At 33.2% G+C, this 26,164-nt stretch overlaps 1 protein-coding gene across 1 annotated transcript; it reads right to left on the minus strand.

The window, feature by feature from the left end:
- Positions 1-172: 172 nt before the first annotated feature.
- LOC145318369 (potassium voltage-gated channel protein Shab-like) lies at positions 173-26,164 on the minus strand. Its single transcript, XM_080159666.1, has 20 exons — positions 25,990-26,164; positions 25,161-25,234; positions 22,028-22,137; positions 21,153-21,379; positions 20,878-20,967; positions 18,896-18,926; positions 18,138-18,244; positions 16,385-16,472; positions 11,461-11,550; positions 10,836-10,906; positions 10,135-10,270; positions 9,268-9,362; positions 8,527-8,644; positions 6,948-7,060; positions 6,513-6,592; positions 5,214-5,260; positions 3,446-3,516; positions 2,170-2,286; positions 1,760-1,890; positions 173-280 (listed from the first exon to the last, which is right to left on the minus strand). Exons 1-20 carry the CDS (start codon positions 26,160-26,162, stop codon positions 246-248), a joined length of 2,004 nt encoding a protein of 667 aa, XP_080015792.1. The 5' UTR covers positions 26,163-26,164; the 3' UTR covers positions 173-245.

The following is a 26,164-nucleotide window of genomic DNA, read 5'->3' on the forward strand; positions in this document are numbered from 1 at the left end:
ACATAGTTTTTTCGTATGGATGAGAACCGGTTCCTATCCACCGGATTCGAATGAATACGAGAAATATTTTTTTCCGAATTAATTCATATGTTGGTTATACCTAAAACTGGATAACACTATGGGTTAATTTCACATTTCAAATATCATTTGCTAACTAAGAAAAAGAAAAAAATGCATTATATAAATAATAGTCAGTTTATTTTAAAATGTAAAATTATATTACTACATAAATTTTAAGCAAATATTTAGAATTGGCTGTACTTTGATGAGCTTCTTCCTTCTGAAAAAGTAAAAAGATCAGTTCGTTCGTAGGTGGGAGGGGATGGGGTAAAGAGGTGTATGGTGGTTAACGTTATTCTAGCCTGTTTCGAGTTTCACCTTATTATGCAACATGAAAATCTGGTGTCTCATCCAAGTAATAATATGTCCATTGCTAAAGGGATAGTTTCTTGAAGTGCATTTAAAAAAAAAAAGTTTTTTCTATTTTAAATAACGTAGTAGTGCATAATATAAAGTTATTGATTAAAATTAAAAGATTTGACCAGGGATTTTCCTTAAAAAATGAGTTTTTCATTTTTATTTCAACTTCGTTACATGTTATATATGGCAAAAACTTTTTTGTCATAAATACAACTTTAGATAGCATTTACTAGTTAATAGAACTTCAAACTTTTTATACAACAAAATACACATAACAACAAAGAATGACCAATTAATTATTTAGTATAGTACTTAGAGTAGTGATCTTTTTATATGTCTTAGTAGAATATATTAGGCATTGGATAGACATGATTGTGATAAAGAATTTTAACATTGACCTGACCGACCTTTTTTCATTATTGGCAACATAAATTACATGAGAATGGTCTTTTTATATATATTATATATATATATATATGTTGTATGGTTAGTTGGTATTTCCGCGTAAGTAAACCGGACGGTTTGCTCTATTTTTTTTTAAAAAGAATCTATAGAAAACCTGTCCACTAATGAACCGGACGTTATTTTTTATGTTTTATAAGTAACTTGTCCCAAGGGGAACCCCTGTTAAATTTTTTTATAACTCTTGTGAAATATGTGAAAAAAGATTCTCTGATATTGGTGTTTTGGCTATACATATTTGGAAAAAATAGACCATTCTCATGTAATTTATGTGGCAAATCACTTTAACTTTTTTAGATATTGTCAAATAAAAAAAGTTTGGTCTGGTCAATGTTAAAAATTCTTTAACATATAATCATATCTATCTAATGCTTAATATATTCTACTAAGACATATAAAAGTTCACTACTCTAAGTACCTTAACTCTTTAAATACACTTCGTAGAACTATCCCTTTCATTTAAAGTTTTCGGAAAGGCAGACCAATAAAGGTACTTATATTTCTATTGGCAGACCTATCCACGTTTTTCTTTTCAAGACAAACATTTGAACAGTACAAAGATTACAACATCCTTAAAACTTATACCCAGGCCTAGCTATTGTAACAATCAATTCTACAAAAAATCACGAAACCTTTGGAAGTTAGCTGGGGGTATATCTTGTATTTTTCCATATAACTGAAGAGGGGTGGGTAAGAAGAGAAGGAAAAGGGGAAGGGGGTGTGGGGAAATTTTCCTTTATAATTGTTTGTCAGAATAACATTCCCTTTTCCCTGCTTATACCAAGGTTGATATACCCTAATTACCGACCCAAGGGATATCCGTTAACAAACGGACCTACCTCTTTATGTAGTAAAGCTTTGCTTTTAAAAATCTTACTATGGCTATGAGGTGAGGTCGGGGCTATTCCAAATTCCGCCAGTCTCGCCTGTTCCTCTCTCCGCCTTCCCTCTGCGAGCCTGGCCCGCCTCGCCTTCAACCTCGTTGTACGCTGTTGCTCACTGTAATGCCTATATGAATTGAAAATCTTTAGGTTAAGCTGGGATACGACAATTGAGGATAAACTGATATTCTTCATTCACTTTTGATATTCATTATTAGCAATTTTACTTGTATAAAAATAGGATGGGTCTCCAGGAAGGTTAAAACTATCTTACTCTGATACAGTGAAACTCGTAGCTGGATAAAATAACTATACCCCCATCCAACCCCTTTACTACACCCCCTTCTCCCCTAACGAACTGACCAATGAATTGCATAACATCCACAAATATTGTATATCCATTTACCTTTCAAAATTGCTGACAATAATTGGAATGGGAAGAGACATGACAAGAGCTCCGCTGATGGCGCACAGTGTTCCAACTAGTTTTCCCAGTCCTGTTACAGGAAATATATCTCCATATCTAAATATAATAACATAGAGTGCTCTACATGACAAAAGCTCCGCTGATGGCGCACAGTGTTCCAACTAGTTTTCCCAGTCCTGTTACAGGAAATATATCTCCATATCTAAATATAATAACATAGAGTGCTCTACATGACAAAAGCTCCGCTGATGGCGCACAGTGTTCCAACTAGTTTTCCTAGTCCTGTTACAGGAAATATATCTCCATATCTGAATATAATAACATAGAGTGCTCTACATAACAAGAGCTCCGCTGATGGCACACAGTGTCCCAACTAGTTTTCCTAGTCCTGTTACAGGAAATATATAATTGATTGATTGATTGATTAGCCATAGTTTCTTAGGGTTTGGGCCTAAGTAGTCATGGAGTAGGCTGAGACACTTTTGTCTAGCCACTAGGGCTATCAAGCTCCACGTTCAAGCACATTATGACTTGACCCGCTGTCTCATGAGAGCTACTCATTATTACCTCACCCTCGCCGAGTATGGCAGGTGTCCCAAATTAAATCACCGTAATGAATGACGCTCTCCGCAGAGGAGCTTGAGATAAGGGTAGTACTGATGTTATGTACTTGACTATTGGGTATCCAAACTTACTCAATAATCCCCTTCTAACACAACCAGGGGAAGTATCTGAATATAATAACATAGAGTGCTCTACAAGGACGTCCAAGCTTTTTTTGAACAGCAAAGAACCAATAAGAAGTTGATGGGAATGATTTTTCATAAGAGAGAAAAGGTGAGGTATTTAAATTTTGGCTTTAAAACATATAACTGATAATTCCATACATAAAATAAAGTTAAAAACAATATACAAATTGAATATTTTTTTCTAATTGTCGGTCCGTCCGACCCTAATGAAAGCTCGTATCGTTAATTAAAGTATGTCAGAATCGTTCTATGCATTTTAAACTTTGCATGATGACTCCTGTAACAGTTTGGTAATTTAGAAAGCGCAGCAACTCAATAAAATTTTTTATTTTGGCAACATTTTTCAACTCATATAGTCATACTCTTAATTTGAATTTTGTAATATTGATTCCTGGAACGTTTAGGCATAATATCCTTATTAAAGTATCTCTATAATGAAGTATGGGCATGTAAGTATGTCCATACAAAGCAGGTGAATACCCTGGAACAAACTATTGAAAACTTACCCAACTGTGGTCATAGTGATCACGACCCAGTAGAATGAAGTTGGAATATCTGTATACCCAGAATCTTCATCCTGAGTAAAAACATAATGTAAACTTAATCTTCTTTAAACCTTGTAAATATTACATACGGTTTTGTTAATAAAATATTTATTATATTGCTTATATTTAATACAACACTATTTTAACGGTCTATCTATAATGAATGCTAGATTAAAAGCTTGTAACTCGGCAATTGTTATGTAAAATCAGTAAAAAGGGAATGAGATTTTGACAAACAATTCTAAGTGAAAATTTCCCCTCAACCCCTTCCCTTTTTTCTCTCCTTCTAGCCCACTTCCCGTTCAGTTACACCAAAAAAACAAGTTTTACTCTAACAAAATATTTAATTTTCGGCAATTTCAAATGGAATTAATTGGCTGAATAGCAGCCACTGTATAAAAGTAACAGGATAAAGACTCAGGGAGTAAGGGAGGGGACAATGGGCAATTAATTCAATTTGAGAGTATTTATGACCTTGAAGTCCAGATTAATCCAGAAAATATGGAGGAAATTGTAAAGGGAGAATTAATACAAAACAGAAAACTATGAAATAAGAAGAAAGTTCCAAGAAAAAAGCATTCATTTGAAACTGACGTAACCATTCTGTAATTAATTACTAGAAAAATCTCCCTGGAACACATTCAACCAATAGCCCCATAACCCAAAATTTAATTGGATTCTTATATTGTTTATTAAACAAATATCACAATAAAGTTTTTATCTATGAAATGATATTTTCTGGAGAGAAAAAAATTGTTAAAACCAGCCACATAATAACAAATTAAGTTTATTGATACTTGTCTGCAATATTCAAAACTAACAAACGAGTTAGCGGCATTTTGTGCGCTAGTACCCAAAGTCAGTCAGAAACTGCTAAATTCTTGCACATTCCCTTTAAGCCAGTACCCAAAGTCTGAGACTCCTAAAAATTGAATATTCGATCCATTGTCCCCTCCCTTACTCCCTGATAAAGACTTTACTGTGTAGTGGAGTTGGATTGTTTGTTTTCGAAACAAAAAATTAAGTAAGGGTTGACTCCCGGTCGATGACAAATTAATGCCACGCTGTATCACGGGATGGGGGCGTGATTGAAATATGTAGTATACTCCTTTGATTAAACTCAATTTACGGGTTTTTATATAATTGCAACGTAGTTATAAGACTTTTGGTAGCAATAAATTAAGACGTTGGGTATCCCTCTAACTGAACCGATTTTTGATTAGTCAACGGTCTAAATTTGTCTCGGCCAGGATATGATTAAAAGCCTAAATCGGCCAAGGAATAGCCGAGTACAATATTTTTAAACTTAAAAAATTAAAAATAAAGAGCTAAATGATTTATTGTGTCTTTCTCTTTTTATCGACAGACGCACTTGGATATATTATTTTCATAATTAATTATATGTATTTCCCATGTTAACGTCACCTTATGTGTAAATTTGGTGAGCCACAGTATTGAGTAGCGTTGTTAAGTTAGGATGGAAGAATTTTGTAATGAAAGCAAAAGTGGGGTAGAGGATAAGGGATGGGGTAAAACGGGTTATCATAATGTTTTATTTTCTTGACTTTAAGTTAAACTCTATCTGACTCCCCCCTCCCCGCAACCTATGAGGAAGGTGCAAACAGATTTTCCAAGAGGTTGGGATTGTCAAACCACCTTGGGTTTTCTTTTAGCCCAAGAAGTAAATATTGGTACTATTTAAATATTTAGAGAAAAAATAGCCTAATACCTGTTCGATATAATAAGCTAAACAGGAGAAAACTAATCCAGCCATTCCTAAAAAATAGATTTTGGATCATGGAAAGAAAACGAAGTTGTGGGTTTCGTCGTATTTTCACAGTAGCTTTTCTCCTCTTTCTAGCCCCGCGAGGCATATTTTCTAACCCTGCGGGCAATCATTAACATTTACTTAACCTAATCTATAATAACCTTTCAAAAGCTACTGTGAAAATATGATGAAACCCGCAACTTCGTTTTCTTTCCATGACCCTAAATTTTCTTATTCAAGTGACTCTGACCAAAGCTTTGTTGCTTGTAATATATTTTCTACCAAAATTTTCCATTAGATTTAATAAATTATTATTATTCCATGGTGATATGGGCCATAAAGTGTTCCTTAGACCTACATTCATGAAAAACTTGATTTTGTGAAGCATTTGATTAATTAATCTTTAGGTTTACATTTAAAAATTTCGTCACTGGGTTAATTTCGTCAAAGGGTTAAATTTTTCACGTTATAAATGTAACTTGCAAAATAAAAATTAGTTAATATTTTTAACGCTAGGTTTTAACCTAAATTTTAAGAAACCTTAAAAAAATAAATTTTAAATTGACAGAGAAATAAAGAGAAGATTTTAAAAAAAAATTTGTTTGTATTTTACATAAGTTTTAAAGCTTTTGCCAAAACTTGAGAAAAACCTAAATTACAACTTACTTTTTAATTATATATTTGCCTCAAATACTGCTACAATTATTATTTAACATATTTATTCCTGGTTAAATATTCATTAAATTTTGGGAATCTTATGATTCTAGTATTGTATTACATTTCTATTGGGTACGCCACTAGAGGCCTACAGGTGCTCTTTACATATTTTAAGTTTTTAATATCTAATTATGGGGGTATTGGTAATTTTTTCTAGGGAGTTTTTTTTTATTGGTTTAATGGTAAACACCTTCATATGTATAATTTTCATCAAATTTCTATGAAATAATAGTTATTTCTCGCATCGTAATATAAACGGCTTTCCGCGGACATAGAATGTACAATTTGAATTATAAGATTAAAAAAAAACTGGTTTTAATCTTATGATTGTTTATTTTTATATTCGTAGAAAGCTGGATATAATACGATGCTAGACATAGTTTTTTCGTATGGATGAGAACCGGTTCCTATCCACCGGATTCGAATGAATACGAGAAAAGGGATATTTTAATTCTAATTCTTGGGGCTTTTAAAGTAAGTATGTTATTGTTAGTGTCTTATGTATGCTTTTTGACAAAGTTATGGTCAAATACATTATCTTACCTATAAAAAGAATAAGTAGACCAAGTTCTCTGGAGCTTTGTCGAAGAGTGAAGACTATGGATTGGAGACCAGTAGAATGTCTAAATAAACAAGGATGACAACATATAAGAAAAAGATATACAATTTAGTTTGTTTTTAGTTCTTTGACATTGTACTTCCTTCATTTTTGAATGTTTATTTTTTTTGGATCTATTCAAATTCTAATAGCCAAATCATCCTGGAACCTAAATAAAGGTCCCTTAAAGTGGAGAACTTAATCAGTTCAGTGGTTAATGAGATCTTAGTAGACAAACAAAAACCTTACTATTTCATAAAGCTAGCGGCTTCGCTCCTAGCAACTGGGGCCTAAAAATAAGAAGATGGAATTGCCAAAAATTGGTTAACGAGATCTTAATGGACAAAAAAAAACCTTACTATAACATATAAATACTATACCTGGCCATTTTGAGTATCCTTGCAAGCTTGAAGACCCTGAATACCTGGAGGGTGCCCTTGAACACGGACTCCTCCTCCTCCTCGTTGCTGTCTAGCACGGTTCCAACATCAACCTAGACACACACACAAAGATTGAAGACTCTGAATACCTGGAGGGTGCCCTTGAACACGGACTCCTCCTCCTCCTCGTTGCTGTCTAGCATAGTTCCAACATCAACCTAGACACACACACATAGCTTGAAGACCCTGAATACCTGGAGGGTGCCCTTGAACACGGACTCCTCCTCCTCCTTGTTGCTGTCTAGCACGGTTCCAACATTAACCTAGACACACACACAAAGCTTGAAGACTCTGAATACCTGGAGAGTGCCCTTGAACACGGACTCCTCCTCCTCCTCGTTGCTGTCTAGCACGGTTCCAACATCAACCTAGACACACACACAAAGCTTGAAGACTCTGAATACCTGGAGGGTGCCCTTGAACACGGACTCCTCCTCCTCCTCGTTGCTGTCTAGCACGGTTCCAACATTAACCTAGACACACACACAAAGCTTGAAGACTCTGAATACCTGGAGAGTGCCCTTGAACACGGACTCCTCCTCCTCCTCGTTGCTGTCTAGCACGGTTCCAACATCAACCTAGACACACACACAAAGATTGAAGACTCTGAATACCTGGAGGGTGCCCTTGAACACGGACTCCTCCTCCTCCTCGTTGGTGTCCAGCACAGTTCCAACATCAACCTAGACACACACACAAAACTTGAAGACCCTGAATACCTGGAGGGTGCCCTCGAACACGGACTCCTCTTCCTCATCGTTCATTGTGTCCAGCACGATTCCAACATCAACCTAGACACACACACAAAGCTTGAAGACTCTGAATACCTGGAGAGTGCCCTTGAACATGGACTCCCCCTCCTCCTCGTTGGTGTCCAGCACAGTTCCAACAACCTACACACGCACAAACACTCCATTTTTAAATGTAAAGCGAAGCGCACAGATGAAATTATTCTGTTCATATGATTTTTGTAATATCGATTTTTGACAACAAGGTACAAAATCATGAGCAAGGCATCTCTATAATCAAATTCAAAAAATAATCGAAATTAATTTTACTGTCTCCTGCTTTAACGCAATTTTGCAACAAATTTATATACAATTTTGTTTAGACTTACAAATTAATGTTCTGCTTATTAAGTTTTTAAACTATAACTTTTCGTTTTTCTTTATGATTTTAAAAAATTTACAACCCCCTCACACTCCAAGAAAATTTGGGGTGCTATAGGCTCACTGAAATTTATAACATATATATGAGTAGTGGCTACAATTATATGGAGATATTTCTTCTTTATCTATCTTCTAAAATCTCATTTATTTGTTTAAATTTTGTATTTGATAATAGTTATTTCTCGCATCGTATTATAAACAGCTTTCCGCGGATATAAAATGTACAATTGCAAGAATAAAACCAGTTTTTTTAGCCCTGAGATGCTGGATATAATACAACATGGTTTCCTCGTATGGATGAGAGCCGGTTCTTATCCACTGGTTTCAAATGAATACGAGAATAAACTTACCTTTTCTTTTTGTTCTTCCCTCATAGCAAGTTCTACATAGTAAGGCATAATAGCAAGCACATCAACAAGGTTCATCTTGTTCTGAAGAAACTCCATTTTCTTTGGACACCCTACCAACCTAATTAAATGTATTCTTCAAATTTTTGGAACATTTCTTCAAGAAAAATTTTGTTTTGTGAAATCTAGGTATGTGATTGTCTAATTTAATTTTAATAGAGTAGCCACTCTATAACTAGGATATATTCCTGTGTCCATCCACAGCCCCTAGGTGGTCTCTAAATGATTGTGTATGCCGTTGGGTCTTGTTTTGGTGCAACCTCTGAACCAAATCTTGATTATAAAGCGATTGATTACTGTCTAAAATTCCTACAGAAAAAGCAACTATTTAATTGCACAAACCTTTTTCTGAAAGTCATAAATGTAATTAAGGATATTTGAAAATGGAATTTTTTCCAGTTTTGTTGTTAGCTATGCTCACTTTTTTCATTACAGCCATGTAATCGACATAAAACAAAAAAAATGTTATGTCGAAAAATGCCTCAACTTTTTGCAGGGAAATCTGAATTAAGATGTTATATGTTGAAACAGCTTATAGTGCCTTTAAAAAATGACGTCATACAATAATCAGCATATACACATTTTACCATTTGTCAATTAAAATGTATACTGGTCTATCATTGGTCATTTAAATTGTAAGACGTCATTTTTTATAGGCACTATAAGCTGGTTCATATTTGTTACCTTAGAAAATACTCAAGAGTAAACCAAGCAATACAAATAGCTTCATTCAGAGCAAGGAAAGGATTTTCTGCCTGTTCCATGTCACTATTGATTACCTAAATATACAAAATTATCACACAATATTATATTAATATAGTACAAGAATCAATATATTATTACTTGGATGTTGTGTCATAATTTCATGCACTCTAATAAAAAGATGCTTGCAGCTGGCTAAAATAACGATATTCACCATCCACCCCCTTTACCCCATCTCCTCCCCTCCTACTGGATGAACTGTGGTGTGGATTAAAGAGAAGCTTTGCCCCTCTTAAATGTAAATAGACAGCTAATTAAGGGTAAAGGCTAAAGGGGTTAGCTGTCACAATAAAGTATAACAAGCTGTTGCTTGCAAAAAAGAATGTGCAAATCAAAGGGGCTTCAGTTGGTATTTGAATTTAGCATCACTAGGTCCGCCCCCTGTAGCTGTAGGCTCGAGTCCCTAGGTGTGGACGCCACAGTTACTTTTTAAATCCAACAAAGGATAAATCCAGAGTTAAACATATATTAAAAATAATTACATGCATGGTTTTTATATGTCAAAAAAGTTCATGAACAAATATAGTGAATATTTCATTGGTAAGAACTGCAAGTCTTCTCTGTAATTAACTTCAGTCTACTGTACGTCCGTAATACAGAACAAACTACCAATAAATGAAGTCCATAATAGCAGGCTAAACTGACGACAAATTTTCCCCTGCCATAATATCCAGTTCTAATTACCTTGAGTGCTGGCATAGTGTTGAGAGACATGCCAATGGTGGACACAATCACAAAGAACATGGACATATCCATATATATATATATCCTATGTCCATTTCTAATTACCTTGAGTGCTGGCATAGTGTTGAGAGACATGCCAATGGTGGACACAATCACAAAGAACATGGACATGTACGAGACAAATTGAGCCGCACCAGAGGTCTCGGGGTGCTCTATAATATCCCACAAACATTTCTGATTCCTAAATAAAAGTAAATCTCAAAGATCTCGCAAGATATTGTTCTGAATTGGATGTACTTTTCAGAGAAACTTTATATGTTACTTCAGATAGTTTTAGGCTATTTCCCTACCCCACATCCCAACCCCCTCAAGAAGCTAGGGGCATAGACGCAAGATTCTATCAATTCTATGACTCTAGCGTGGAGGAAGAGGACATTGAAATTTAAATTACACTGTTACCCAAAGTTTAAAACTACATTATCTTATTCATTGGCTCAAAAACTTGTACTTTTATTGATTTGTAAAGGTTAGTTCCAAGCTAAAAGTACCCAAACTTTTAAAGAGTATATTTGATGTACAGGAAGGATTAATTTATTTATCCTTCAAAATAAGGCTTGTTCCTAAATTTAAATTTAAGTCACTGTAGTAGGTAACATTATAAAAATTGAGTATTCTTCAATCTAGTGGGGTTTTATAAAGATCCTGTTAAGGTTCTTAGCTATTTTCTCTAAAAGATTTAAGTTACCTGCTGGTAATTTAATTTGATAATGGGATGTATTTTTTTAAATATAAGTTTAGAAAGTTACCGTCCAATGAAGGAATTACTAAATTCTTCTTCTGCCTCTTTCTGCATTTTCTTACACTCACCCTCCATCTCCTAATCATATATAATCTTATTATCAAGGACGTCCAAGCTTTTTTATGTTGGGGGGGGGGGGGGGAGTAATCAAATATACTTACAAAAATTTTAAAGTTTGTGGGTGGGGGAGAGTGTAAATACTCCAATGCCCCCACCCCCCCCTTAACAAATTTGTGTATTGAAGGTGGGCAGTTGTCCCTAGCACTGTAACGTCACGTCGTCAGGTACAAAAACCAAGCAATATAAAACCAACTTTCCTATAGGACCTTTGTCGGTATAATACCTGTTTATGGGTCAAGGGTACAATTTTCAACGGCTTTATACTATGATGCAATGTGGTCTAGACCCGGACCAGACGGTCAGCCGACATATTTCCAAAATCACCAATGCCATGGGGGATTACTAATTTAAATTAGTATAATTTTATTCAACAATTATATCTCTTTCATGACATTTCCTTCATTTTATGTTTTAAGTTTTCACGCTATTATTGGATTTAATTGTCCTTGTCATGTCAAACAAAACCCTACCTCCATGACAAATTGTCCTTGTCATGTCATAGAAAACCCTACCTCCATGACAAATTGAACTTGTCTATCATATTTAGTTTTACAGCAAGTTTCTAGTAGGTCCTCACTCAAGCCCCAGTACTCTAAATCATCCTTAAAAAAATAAAAATTATAAAATAGCCAAAAACCAGTTAAAAAGCCGTCCGATTGCCAAAAATGTTTTATAGTTAATTATGCTCCATAATGAGGGGAATGTTGACAAGAAATTTCAGCCGTGTATCTTGAATAGTGGCCGAGAAAAACACGTTTTTAACAAACCGTTTCAGACAGACGGATATTTCGAATTAAAGAGTAGCTTCGATAATAAAAAAAAATAATACAAAGAAATAAAATCCAATAAAGTAATGGAGATATGTTATAATGAATCATATCAAATGACATTTATTATAATTTTATTATATATCATCAAAGCAATTCTATAGTTCAATTAATTGCTTCTTCTTTTTGGGCAAAGAGGTTTACAAAAAATCAGATACAAATTTTAGCAGATAACTCACTTGTAACTTTGTTCGATTTACTTGAACACAGAATAATAGGAGATAGAATTATGCTTTTACCGACTATTCGTTCTGACATTCATACTTTAATACAAGATAGTAGACTAGTTAAAAAAACTTCAATCTTATGTAGAAGTAATAAGTAGTAAACAAAATATATTATGCCTAGATACAATTGACCAAAAGAAATTAAGTAAGATAAGATTACCACTTATAAATGTTAATGATTTTAAGCCTTCCATTTTATCATTGCATTTTAAATGGCTGCAGAGAGAAAAATACGATCAACATGCCCCAAGTATTAAAACAAGGAAAAGAGATGGTCTTTATTTTCCAGATATTGAAAGTTTTGAAAACAGTTTTAAAAAAGTAATGTCATTACCTTTAATTTTGCATTATAAATCTTTCTTAGTAGAACAGCTTAATAGAACCCTTGTAAGCAGAAAAAGTTAATGCATTTTGGCTTACTTGACAATGCTATTTGTCCAAAATGCAATGCAGAATCAACAACCGAACATGGGATTTTTTATTGCTATTTTGCTAAGTATTTTATTCATGCATTGGCACTATTTCTAGACCAAAAATATAATGATGGGAATCCAGAATTCATTTTTTTAAAAGAAAACTTTTTCCTTTTTAACATCATTCATCCTCAATTCAATGATAAAGATTTTCTTCAAATTTGAACAATCATTTTAGTAGCCAAAGACAGGGACAAGGGAAGTATTCTCTGACCAAAAAGTCTATTAAAATCACGCAATCTAATCACGAAACCTTTATGAGTGTGTAATATTATTGATGATTCAACTATTATTAAAAGGGGCTTGTAGTAATTATGTCTGAGTATAAATTCACTAAACCTCATCAAATGTTTGTAGATTATTAACAGGGATCGGCAGCCGCATGTAAGCCGCGTGTAAGCCTCAGTGATATTGTCATTTTAATACTATAATATTCAGCTGGATGTATAAAACTGCTCTTTAGCAGACAATCCTTCTTTCTGAAATTTCTTTTTCTGCTCACAAGCAGGTTTAAAAGTGAGGCTGAGGCGCGGCTGCCGAACCCTGATTATTAATGTTATTAGCAGACCGATTTAAAAAAAATAACACAGTAGGGAGATTAAAAAAACATTTTTAAATACTTCCTAAAAATAATATCTTTAAATATTTTTTCTACCCATAAAATTTGTAACTGTTTAAAGACGAAAAACAAAATATTTTGACAAATTTTTACTTTGGCTCATTTTCAAACACTTCCTCATTAACCCTTTAGAGCAAGTTAAAGTAAAAGTTTCAAATTGATTCAATAACTTAAAAACATCTTACTTTAAAGCTCAAAAATAAAATCCTTTGCTCATTACTTATTAAAACAAGGATGACAACATCTATAAAAGCGAAGCTCTGAATTGGAAGGAAATCGAACATTAACACTCATAGAGTGACAGAACTGAATAAACTGAACATATGTCTATGCAAAATTGTAAGTAAATTTGTTGCAAAACTTATTAAATACATGTTACTGTTTAAGGACATACTAACGTTTTTAAGACTAGTTATAGAGAAGCTTCGCTTATAACACTATACCTTGTTGTAATAGGAATTAGTATTAAAAAAAATCAGATGACTAGGATAATTTGAACATATAAAGATTTGTTGTAAAAAAAGTAAAAAATCAGTTTGTTTTAAATAGACGTACGGACTTTCTAGTAATGATTATAGAGTTGCTGCGCTTATCAATTTGTACCTAACTGCTATAGGAATTAGCATGTGAAGTTTGAAATCGAAAGGACAATCCTAACCTTTTTAGATTAACGAAAAAAGCTAACTGTAACGGATGGACGTACGGACGGACTTACGGACCAACCCTAATTATAGAAAAGCTTCTTTTAAATAGACTACGGACTTTCTAGTAATGATTATAGAGTTGCTGCGCTTTCGAATTTGTACCTAACTGCTATAGGAATTAGCATATAAAGTTTGAAATCGAAAGGACAATCCTAACCTTTTTAGATTAACGAAAAAAGCTAACTGTAACGGATGGACGTACGGACGGACTTACGGACCGACCCTAATTATAGAAAAGCTTCGCTTTTAAAAAATAAATGACCTAGAAACATAAAGAACTAAATTCTATTTGACGATCAACTTAATTTAATATAAATCATAAAAAACATATATTGGTGCCTTACCACAAAGTTGCCTATCAAGCACTGATCCCCCTCCTTATTTGAATTATATCTTTTGGTTTCTTTAATGCTATACCAAGACTCCCTCCCCTTTGGTCGTTTACAATTTGTTTTAAATTAATGGTCGGGAAAGTGAGGATTCTGTGCTCTACAAGGCACTATTGGGGAAATTCCCCATATTTTAAATTCTGTGAAAAGTTTGTAAATGTTAATATTCGTAGAAGATTGGTTGTTTTTAGTATTGCAGTACATAATAAATCATGATTTCAGGGAAGCTTCTAATTTACATTACCCATTTCGCCACTTCCCTCCAACTTGTTTCACAATTAGAGGCAAGAAGTTGTCAAGAAATACCAAATTAAACCACAACATATATTATAAAATTTAGGATTTGGAAAAGAATAGTTATGTAGTTCAGAATTTTATTGATAGGTGTCGTAAAAACTTTTTTTATGTAAAATTTTTAGATGAGATAAATATCTAAACAATCTTAAATATTTTTGAAAATATTACAGCTATCCACTCTTTGGGATTTTCAATAAATTTTATTCACTATTAAACATATAATTTACAAGTAGTCTATGATTTAGATAAATATATAAAATATGTAAAAAGCATTATTCAACTCGTTCATCTCAAAACTGAACATGGAACTAATCTCTGACTATCATTTTTGCATGGCTTGTAGTAAAGTGAGCAAAAACTAAAATAATAATGCTTGAGATTCTTATCAAATTCTGCCAAAAGTTGCATAATCTCATCATCTAGTTTTAACTGGAAATCTATGAAATCAGCTCTAAAGCATTGTTTGCCAGAATAGCCTTCCCTTGTCCCTGGCCAAAGACAGAGCATTGAAATCTAGCAAGGACGAAGCTATAAAAAAATGGACTGTTAATAATAGCTACTCTCAAACTCTTTTTGTTGCCCAATTTGCCATAAAAATTTTAGAAAAAACTTCTTCATATATTAACATTGCATCTGAATTTTTGAATTTTCTTTTACAATATAAAGATAATATTACTTACTTTCAAACCTAAAAATGTTTTTTTTCCAATGAAGTAAAATTTTAACCATTAATACAAACAAAATATTAAACATATTGTTTCATTAATGCGAAATATTTTACTGTATTTTTATTATAAAAAAAATCCAAAAATATTATAGTTTATTTCATGTTCTTTGTAATTATATTGAAATAAATTAATTTATAAATAAAATAAAAATAGTTCAATGTATGAGTATTTATGAATAGGACAGTTATATAGGATTTTAGCGGTTATTATTAAAGATAGACGGCTTTTTTTTGTAAATGTATAATGAACAGTATAAAAAAAAAATATTTCATTCGAAGGTTTGTCAGTTATGCTTATGGTGGAAATGTGATTTTCTAGGCTGCTATTAAAGATAAATAGCTGACTTTTATGTAAAAGTTTATTTGTTAAGGAATATGTACTTCTTTTGAAAGTCCCGTAAAAGGAGTCTCATATTTTTGAACATATAATCAACAACTTACTTTTTCCGTCAGTTCGTTCTGAATATATTTTGTCAATGGATTTATTATTACTTGGATCTCCCCCCCCCCATCCACCCTCTTTACCCCATTCTCTCACCTCCTACTGGATGAACGAACTGACTAATAAGTGATGTCTATGTTAGCAACGATAATTTTTCTCCTGTCATTTTATCCACGTATATTCTAAATCCATTTTGTGCTCATATTTTGTCATTCTTGTGTTGTTTTAACTTAAGATATACTAGCGGCTTCGCCCCTAGCCTCAAGGTCTTTGCCCTAAGAGGTTTGATCGAACCAATTTTTCGTATTTTAGATTTAATACAAAAATTAAAAAAAAAATATTTCTTTGGGGGGGGGGGATTTTTTTTTTTTTTGGGGGGGGGGGGTAGTCGACCCCACTATCTTAATTTTAGTTTTAAAAAGAAAAAAAAAATTTGGGGGGGGGGTATTTTTTTTTTTGGGGGGGGGGGGGTTGGAGGTGTCCCACCCCCAAGAAAATAGTTATAAACCTTCCCAGGACCTATGAGAAGCTACACTGTAAAGGAGAACCCGATCGGTTCAGCGGTTAGCGAGATCCTTTGCTACAAACAAACAGACAGACAAACAAACAGACAGACAGACAGACAAACAAACAGACAGACAAACAAACGGACAAACAAACATCGTTCTACAATATCATTTTCCGACGGTCTGTCAGTCGGTCTGTTAGGCACCTGCTAAGCCCTTGATTACCTTAAATGCCAGGGAGCACATCTCATCTGCAACATGCAACTTCCCAGTTCGATAAAAGTTGAGGATTGTGTTGAAAGAGCGGGGATGCCTAAATACAAATTTGATAACGCGAAGCTTTTCTATAATTAGGGTCGTTCCGCCCGTCCGTCTTGTACGGTTAGCTCTTTTCGTTCATTTAAACAGGTTAGAATTGTCCTATCGATTTCAAAATTTTTATGATGATTCCTATAACAGTTAAGTACGACTTAGAAAGCGCAGCAACTCTATAGTTGTTACTAGAAAGTCCGCACGTCCATTTAAAACATGCTGTTATTTATTTCTTTTTATGACAACAAGTTTTTGGTATGTTAAAATTATTCTATTCGTCTGATTTTCGGTATACTGATGAAAACAGTAAAAGTGTCGAACTATGACGTCAGAAAAAAATTTAAAATTAACCAATGAGAGGCCGCTATATATTTTACCACAGTGAATACTGGCTTCTTATTGGTTAATTGTTAATTTTTTCTGACGTCATAGTTCGACACTTATACTGTTTTCATACTGATTCCTACTTATAAGCGAAGCATCTTTATAATCAAGTCCTAAAAACGTGTTCAAAAACAGTAACATGTATTTAATCAGTTTTGCAACAAATTTATTTATTATTTTGTATAGACATGTGCATTAATATTTAGTTTATTTAGTTATGACACTCTACAAGAGTTAATGTTCGTTTGTCCTTCCATTTCAGAGCTCCGCTTTTATTGATGCTGTTATCCTTGTTAGTTAATATTTCAGCATTAGTGTAAATTCATAATACCAGGGATAAAAAGAGATAAGATAATGGCTGATAAATTGATGTAAATCTCCAATGATGATACATAAGTTTACTCCTTCTGTAGATTACAATTAGTGGTTTAAATGTTTGAACACTTAACCTAATGAACCAACCAATAAAAATTCAATAAAGTTCCCAAAGTTGTTAACCCAACAAAAAAGAAAACGTCCCTGCATAAGGCATTCAGAACGTAGTTACGTCGATTTTATGTCAGCCTATAAAGCCTATAAATAACATAAATAATTATCAATGACGTGATTTGAAAAAAATATCAAGTCGATATTTTGTTAACAATGGCAACTCCAATGTAAAAATGTAAAACGAATCAACATGTTTTAAACGGACAAAAATGCTTTTGGATTACTCTTATAGAGTTGCTAATCTTTCAAATTAATACCTGACTGTTTCAGGAATCATCATTCTTGACTACTAGTTGTTTATATTTTTTCTAGAGGCGATTTCTCTTGGGAGGGTGGTGGTAGAGTCCATTAAAATAGTTAGAAACATTTCCAGGACCTTTGAAAAGCCAAATAGCAAAGGAGAACCATATCGGTTCAGCGGTTAGCGAGATCCTTTGGAACAGAAACACACATAGATATCCTGTTACTTTATTATACACTAGCGGCTACGCCCCTAGAGGCCTCTAGTGGCACTTTAAATGTTTTTGTTTGTTAAAGTTATTTTTTTATGTACGATACAACCTTATTTGACGTTGAAGTCCCTAAATTTTAAAAAATTTCGATTTTTTTGTCATTTCTCTTGGGAGGGTGGTGGTACCCTCCCCCAAAATAGTTATAAACCTTCCCGGGACTTATGAGAAGCTACCCTGTTAAGGAGAACCCGATCGGTTCAGCGGTTAGCGAGATCCTTAGGTACAGACACACAGACAGACAAACATCCTGTTACTTTAGTATAAGGATAAGAATGATCTACCTATCAAAGAATAATTCGTTGTTTGTTGATGAGTAATCATTTGCCAATGCCAGAACCTGACTTCTGGTCTGAGCCTTGGCCAGAGCTCCTAGCCTGCTTCCAGGATACTGACGCAGCACAATCAAAATTATAAAATCACCATAATGTAGAGAATTTTTTATGCTAATTGCTTTGAATGATAAAAGGTTGGGAGTTAATACACCTTCTACAAATAATTTTGGGGGAGGGGATAGCCGTCCAGGAGTAAATATAGCATAAAACCAGCTTTGTTTCATTATTAGATGTATTTTTTATTTTGTTAGGGTAAGTTGTTATTGGATTGAACAGCCAACTTGTCAACCCATGTCTAGACTCTAGGTCCTTAAACTCCTAGCAACATCCACCCCCCCCCCCTCCCTCAGTAATTACGTGTAGAATAATACTTGAATAATATCATTGCCGTTTTTTTATATCATTTTGGCCGCAAGAGATGTGCAGAAAGCATCATATAACTTTATCTTAAGAAAAATATATCAAGTTGAAAAATGTGTAGAAATAGATTGTGTATAAAAATGGATATAGAATATACGTGATTATTATGACAGCTAACATGGACATTACGCATTGGTCGGTTCATTCATCCAGTAGGAGGGGAGGGGATGGGGTAAAAGGGATGGGTTGGGGTGATATTAATCTCAGCCAGCTACAGTTTCACTTTATTAGAGAACATGATAATCTGGTGTAAGATCCATTTAAATATTTAGTGTTGATAATAGTTCCTGTTCAAGCATGCTCCACATTACTTCATGTCTAAAATATAAACTTAGATAGATAGAAATAGAAAGAAATAGATCGGTAGATACATAGATAGAGAGATAGGCATACATTGTTAGTAAAGTGATAGAAAGATAGATAATTATGTAGAAAATAGTTAACTTTATCTCGTTATTAAACGATGAAAATTATTTCGGACGAAAAGGGTTAAACTACTTACACTAACTAATGTTTATTCTTTCGTTTGTATTGGTTACTTTTTTCCTCGCTAAGCGTCATTCATTAAAATAACACAAATAAATGTTGCATTATTTTAGTAAACATGCATTATAAAAAATACTAAAGATACAACATTTTTATGTAAAGTGCAAATATTTTACATAGATTATCTCGATATATTATTATTTTTTTAAAAAATTTACAATTTAAAAAAAAGTTATATAACTTTATCATAATTACTGTTTCTTGATTAATATCACTGTTAATAAGAAATCCATCTTTTACTTTTTTTTGCTGAACTATGTTCTCACTTATCACCTTTAGAAACTATTGCTTAATATCAATTAATAAAGTCCTGTCCAGGACGGAAATACCATCCATGAACATTATCAATCTTAGCAGTTATCATCCTATTATATAGTTAGCTTTTTCGTCTGTAGCAAAGGATCTCGAAAACCGCTGAACCCATATCATATGGTTCTCCTTTATATATTGAAGCTTCTTATAGGTTCAGGGAAGGTTTTGAACATAAGGATAAGAGGATGAATACTCACCCCTTTTTCATGGTAAAATACTACTTCCCCATCCCTAAATTTAGAAGCAGACGAAAATCAAAAGCCGCCCAGGGCTTTTTGTAAGTCAATCATAAATAATAATGTGAATAAAAAGAAAAGCGATATTTAGCAAACAGCCGTGGGCGGTCAGAATCAGCTGAATGTTCATTATGAAAAAAAATTCCCCCTTTTTAGAAATAGAAGGATTCATCTTTCATGAACAAATTTTTTTAAATAAAAATAAAATTCTATGTAATTTTTAATTAAAACATTAAAACGAAAATATCTAATCTAATATTCTTGCCCTAAATATGGAAATAGTAAAAAGTAAAAAAATATTTTTTTAATAATTTTTAATCCTCCCATTTGAAAAGTAGTGGAATAGCAATAAATTTTAGCGCGGCAACAGCGCTGAGTAGGCCTCTAGGCCCACTGCCTATTTTCGTCTTCTAGTTGCTTCGATTCCTCTCTTTGATTTTTTTCTCTATGGTTTTGAACTATTTTCGGAGAGGGTACCTTCACCCTACTAATAAAAAATGCCCCTCCACCCACCAAAATTTTCTTTTTAAAACTCAATATGAAAACGGGGGGAGAGTCGACAATTCCCCATCCCTTCATAAATGCCCCTAGAGGCATTTAGGGGGCGTAGCCGCTAGTTTAAGTATTTATTAATAACATTAAATATTTGATTGTCAGTCGTAAAACATTGTTTACGTGAAATTCAGACAGACAGACAAACGTCCTGTTACTCTTGTTTATAATTTCCCTATTTCTTTAATCGATTGGCTTCTCAGGGATCGTAAGGGATAAAACAATGGACGTCAAATTAGTGTACATCCCGAATGATGAGAAACAAAACTGCCCATTCTGTAGATAAAAATTATTGGTTGCAAATTTTGGACACTTGAAAATTCAATAAAAGTACACAACGTTTTCTAATAAACAAATGATTTAACGTTGTAATGACAATTGGTTACCAGTGAAATTTACATTCAAATTTACATTCCCTTACATCTAGATAGATATACATATAAATGAATATTCAATGATTTGTAAATCATTTAATGTGTCCCACCCCCAAGAAAATAGATTAAAACCACCAGAGGACCAGTAGGTATATTATCTGAAGAGTAGAGCCCAATCGGTTTAGCGGTTACTGAGATCTTAAGCTACAGACAGAAAGACATCAAGATACTTTGTATTATTAGAATTACCTTATTCCTCCAACATTAAGAGCAACCCTTCGCTTCCCAAAGGCGCGTCTGCGCAGTTGGATCTCCGGTGAGGCTAGATTCTTAGTTTCCTCCTGCGCGAATGGATATATAATATACGTGGATATTATGACAGGGTAAGAAATGTCGACAATTAAGGTTGTTAACATGGAAATAATTTATTGGTCAGATCATTCATTTATAATTAATATCAATTTTTTTCTCTTTATTTGAGAACAAGAAAATCTGGTGTAACATCCAAGTAATAGTATATCCATTCCTGCACGGAGTCAACTGTCTCCTTCATCACCACCACAGAGTCCGCGGCATCCGCCACGGAGTTGGTCTCCGGAGAAGCGGAGGAGCCCCTCAGGGTACCTTTCATTGTACTAATCTCAGGAGACAGGGGGACCCGGGATTTTCTGTTTGTTGTCAGCTCTGGAGAGGGCGGGTCCCGGGATTTCATATTGTGGATAAGCATATAGTTCTCGTAGATAACTCTTTTCTAAAAACAGATTCTATAAACAGTTTATAAAAAAAGATTTATTGTTAAAGATAGCAAATTGTTGTTTTATCCTGAATGTGAAGCAGTTTACAGTACCTATAAAAAATGACGTCTTACAATACATATGACCATTTTTTATGCACTACAAACGTCTTCCTTAATTTTCAAAAACAAAAACAGAAGAATGAATTGTTAGCCGGAAAAAGTAAATTCTCAACACTTTGAGCTTAACAAAGCGTTTGACAAATAACAAACGCGTAATGTGTACATAAAGATTTTTCTCGTATTCATTCGAATCCGGTGGATAGGAACCGGTTCTCATCAATACGAAAAAACTATGTCTAGCATCGTGTTATATCCAGCTTCATACGAATATAAAAATGTACAATCATAAGATTAAAACCAGTTTTTTAGCCGGTGCCTTCGGCACCTCGGGGATAAAAAAACTAGTTTTAATCTCATAATTGTATATTCTTTATCCGCGGAAAGCCGTTTATAATACGATGCGAGGAATAACTATTCTTATTTGATGACTTAATGCAGCTGGAAAATCAATTGGGAAGCACCCTGAGCTCGCTGAGCATAATTAACAAAAACAATTGCATAAAATACATTGATACTAAACACTAACTTTTTTTACTAAATCACCTTGCTAATGCTGTGACTGCTAGAATTAATATCCAAGTCCAGATCATTCTTTAATTTGTTCAGTTTGTCTTCAGCTTCGTTGTCCAGAGGACGCCAGAACTCTTTACTTTCTAGTACATATATTTTGTGTCATTTCATATAAACCCGCAATCATGGCTTAACACGATATATTTGGCTCAATACGTCATCAAAACTAAAGGCATTAAAATGGTTCCTACTGCTGCTATGTCAGATGTGCGACATTAATAGTTGGAGTAATGCATCGGCTCAAAACAGGAGCAACTCATTACAATGCACAGTTAGGACTTCCAGAAAAGAGCGTTCAATTAAAGAGTTGTAACTTGTAATTCACACGTAGAGTATGTTTCAAATGGAGTGAAGCGGACTTGTACCTGAAGCGTCAAGTAGCATTACCTTCCCCTTTTTTTCACACCAAAAGGATTTAAATCCCCCTTAAGAATAAAAAATAATATAAATCATATATCATTATAAAAATAATAAAAGGCATAAGCTTGTTTGATTATTGTTGATGGTTCGATTCTCGGCACTAACTGAGTAAAAGCTCATAGGTTTTCTAATCATAAAAATGTGACTGAAATTGTCAGATTTAATACTATTTGATTTGAATAGAGGCTTTATTTATATTTTTTTTGTTTTTCATACATTTGTATAAATAAACAACTTTCTCTCGTAGAATAATGTATACTATCGGTTGCGCCCCTAGTATCTAGGGGACTTTGTATTCAAAGGGGTAGATAGGGGACACAAAAATAACCTAAAACCATTTCCAGAACTAAATCTACAATCAAAATAGGCTAAACCCATCCCGCGACTTAAGAAATGCTTACCTTTAAAGAAGACCTCAGTTAGTTTAGTTTTCATAGAAATCTTAAGCTTCAAACAAAAAAACCTTACTACTTTAAATAATAGGAAAAGGATATACTTGGATATATTGACAGGCGAAAATTTGTCGTCAATTAAGCTTGCTACTATGGAACTCATTTATTGGTCAGTTCGTTTATCCAGTTGGAGAGGAGGAAATGGGGTAAAGGAGTATTGTTTTTTTTTAGCCAGCTACGAGTAACACTTTATCAGAGTATATGCAAATCTGGTGCAATATCCAAGTAATAATATATCAATCATTTGAATTTTTAGATGATTTTTGCGAACATATTTATGGATATGGTTGTCCTTGTTTCTTTAAAACTTTCATTCATTTTTCGCTTTAGTTTGTAACTTGAGGTTTTGTGTTTACTTTGTAATTATGTGAAGACTCATGCAATCTGTAAAACTTGAAAAACAAGGATGACAACGTTCATAAAAGTTACGAACAAACAAACGAACATGAACAAATCAAATTACAGTATGAATGGCCAATGCATTTAATATTAAACATTATTTGGAAGACTAAACAAAAATTCTATATTAATAAATCTATACCAAAATTACTTTCATATAGTATGCTTAATATGCTTAAAAAATAAAAATTTTGTCAATTTAGAATTGTCCTATAGATTTTAAGCTTTGCATATTTATTCCTGTAAAAGATAGGTCCGATTTAAAAAGTGTAGCAACTCTATAATTACCACCAGAAAGTCCGTATGTCCATTTTTATCGCGTTTTTAATACAAATTATCCAATCTCTTGACTTTTGGAATTTTGATTGCTATGAAGATTATGTGTTATTAAAAGAGTAGCATATCTAACAGATCTATATACTGTGTTAATTAAGCGACACCATTGGTTGATTTTCAATGACCAAATAGGAAGGTTGCACAAGACTGTTATATAATATCAAAATAAATAAAAAAATTTAATAGATATTTCTCGCATTGTATTATAAACGGCTTTCCGCGATATAAAAATGTACACCTCGGGGCTAAAAAACTGGTTTTAATCTTATGATCGTACATTTTTATATTCGTAGAAAACTGGATATAATACGATGCTAGACATAGTTTTTTCGTATGGATGAAAACTGGTTATAATCCACCGGATTAGAATCGGTTTCGAATGAATACAAGAAAGTTTAATTCAAACTTTTGTTAAAACTATACACAATATCTAAATTTAAGTTGACATTTGCTTAACATTTAAAATATGATAGAAACTTTCATACATTGGTAAAACATAGGGATCTAAAGGGATAAGACAATGGCTGATAAATTTATGCACATACCAAATGATGATACACAATACAACCCCTTCTGAAGGATACACTTAGTGGTTGAAACGTTTGTACACATAACTTAATCAAAATTCAATAAAAAAAATTGTGTATCCAACGAATAAGAAAACTTAAAAAGACCAATGGGGTATTCCTGTCCAGTTTTTTGTTTAGGAATGAATATTTCTTACCCGAGGGAATAAATGATGGACCGATAGGTCATCATTTATTCACGAGGAATATCATTCTCATATAAACTAAAACTCATTTTTATGCTAGTAAAATGTGGTTTAATTTTGGTTTTTAAATTTCATTTATTTCCCTGGTATAATTTTTCTTTCTTTTAGTAATTAATAAAAATTCTAAAATCTTCCAAAAAAAATTAAAAATCTTCTAAAAATGATACCCGGGATATAAATGATCATACCTGGTAAATAAATGAATATTTACATCCACTATTTAGGGGGTCGTTTATATGGGAATGTTCCTTCCCTCCATGGGTAAAACAAGAATAAACACATGCTAAAGAAGCATAGCGTAGGAACTTTATAAGGTTTTTTACTGTTAAACATAAATTCAATGACGACATAGGAAATAAAGAATTCTTTAATTTACTGACAAAATAATTTTAAAAAATTTCAACAAAATCTATGAAAACATAGTAGATTTTTACCCTTGAACTTCTCTTTTGATATTATTTTTTTTAAATCCGAAAATGAACAAAAACGACAGAGTTAACATAAAACATCAGATAGTCAGGAATGATAAACATTGTAGAACACATTTTGAATTCATATTAACTATAAAGTTGCTTTGATTTTTAAGAGCAATGCTTTTCCAAATTATTGTCGGTCCGTAGTCAATAAATTGATCATTAATTTAAGTATTTTAGAATCATCCTAACGATTTTAAACTTCTTATGATCATATCTGTAACAATAAGTTGATAAATGTTGACAAAATATTCCTGAGATTTGTTTGTTGATGTCATTGGCAGCAATAACCGTGGGGGAGGTGGTTATTTCACTGTGAACCAAGTAACTAAAATAATGATTAAAAAACGGTTGTAATCCGCTGGATTAGAACCGGTTCCCATCCATACTGAAAAATTATCCTTAGCATCGTAGTACAACCAATTTTCGCGAATATTAAAATAGAAATAATAAGATTAGTACGAGTATATTAGCCCGGGCCTCCGGCCCGTCGTGGCTATCAAAACTGTAATTAATCTTAAAATTTGTATTTTTACAATCCGCGGAAAACTGTCTATAATACAAAGCGACAAGTAACTATTCCTTATTCCCTTTGTTTTTCATGTTTTTACTGAACCAAGATATCTGGTTTTCCAATAATGTCTATTCAAAAAGTAAAAATAACTTGAACACAGTATTTCTTTCTTCAACAAGCCAAACTATGTCTAGAGTTTAAAAATTCATTATAAAACAAGGACTTTTTACGTGCAATAGCAGCAGATATTATTAAACAAGAAGATTAAACCAAAAGCATTGTTACAAACAACTAATGACTTTTAAAACTAAAAAAATCTTTCTTTGTGTTTTAATAGCGCAATATGCATTTCAAATTTAAGACATATTTGTTACTTTTGATCATAATCATCATTGCTTGTGGTATAATCCTCCAAAATAGTTATAAACCTTCTAAGACCTATGAGTAGCTACATTCTAATGGAGAACCATATTCATTCATCGGTTACACAGACACCCAGAGATCCTGTTACTCTAATATAGGGATTAGTAACGTTACTTCTAATGAAACAAATAATAACTAAAATTTACCCATTAGCTTCTGCCTGGTGTTGTTTCTGTATGAGCATATCCAGAGCTGTTTCCCCATGCTCCAGTCCTTTGCGCAGCTGCTCTATAGTTGCTGTCAGTCCTATGACAGCTGGTAGCAGCTTCAACATCTCTTTCTCCCTCTCCTCCGCGTCAAGCGTTGTGAAAAACATCATTC

The sequence above is a fragment of the Acartia tonsa genome, chromosome 4 (genome assembly GCF_053477335.1).
Source record: "Acartia tonsa isolate MP-2025a chromosome 4, ASM5347733v1, whole genome shotgun sequence".
In the NCBI taxonomy this organism is placed as follows: domain Eukaryota; kingdom Metazoa; phylum Arthropoda; class Copepoda; order Calanoida; family Acartiidae; genus Acartia; species Acartia tonsa.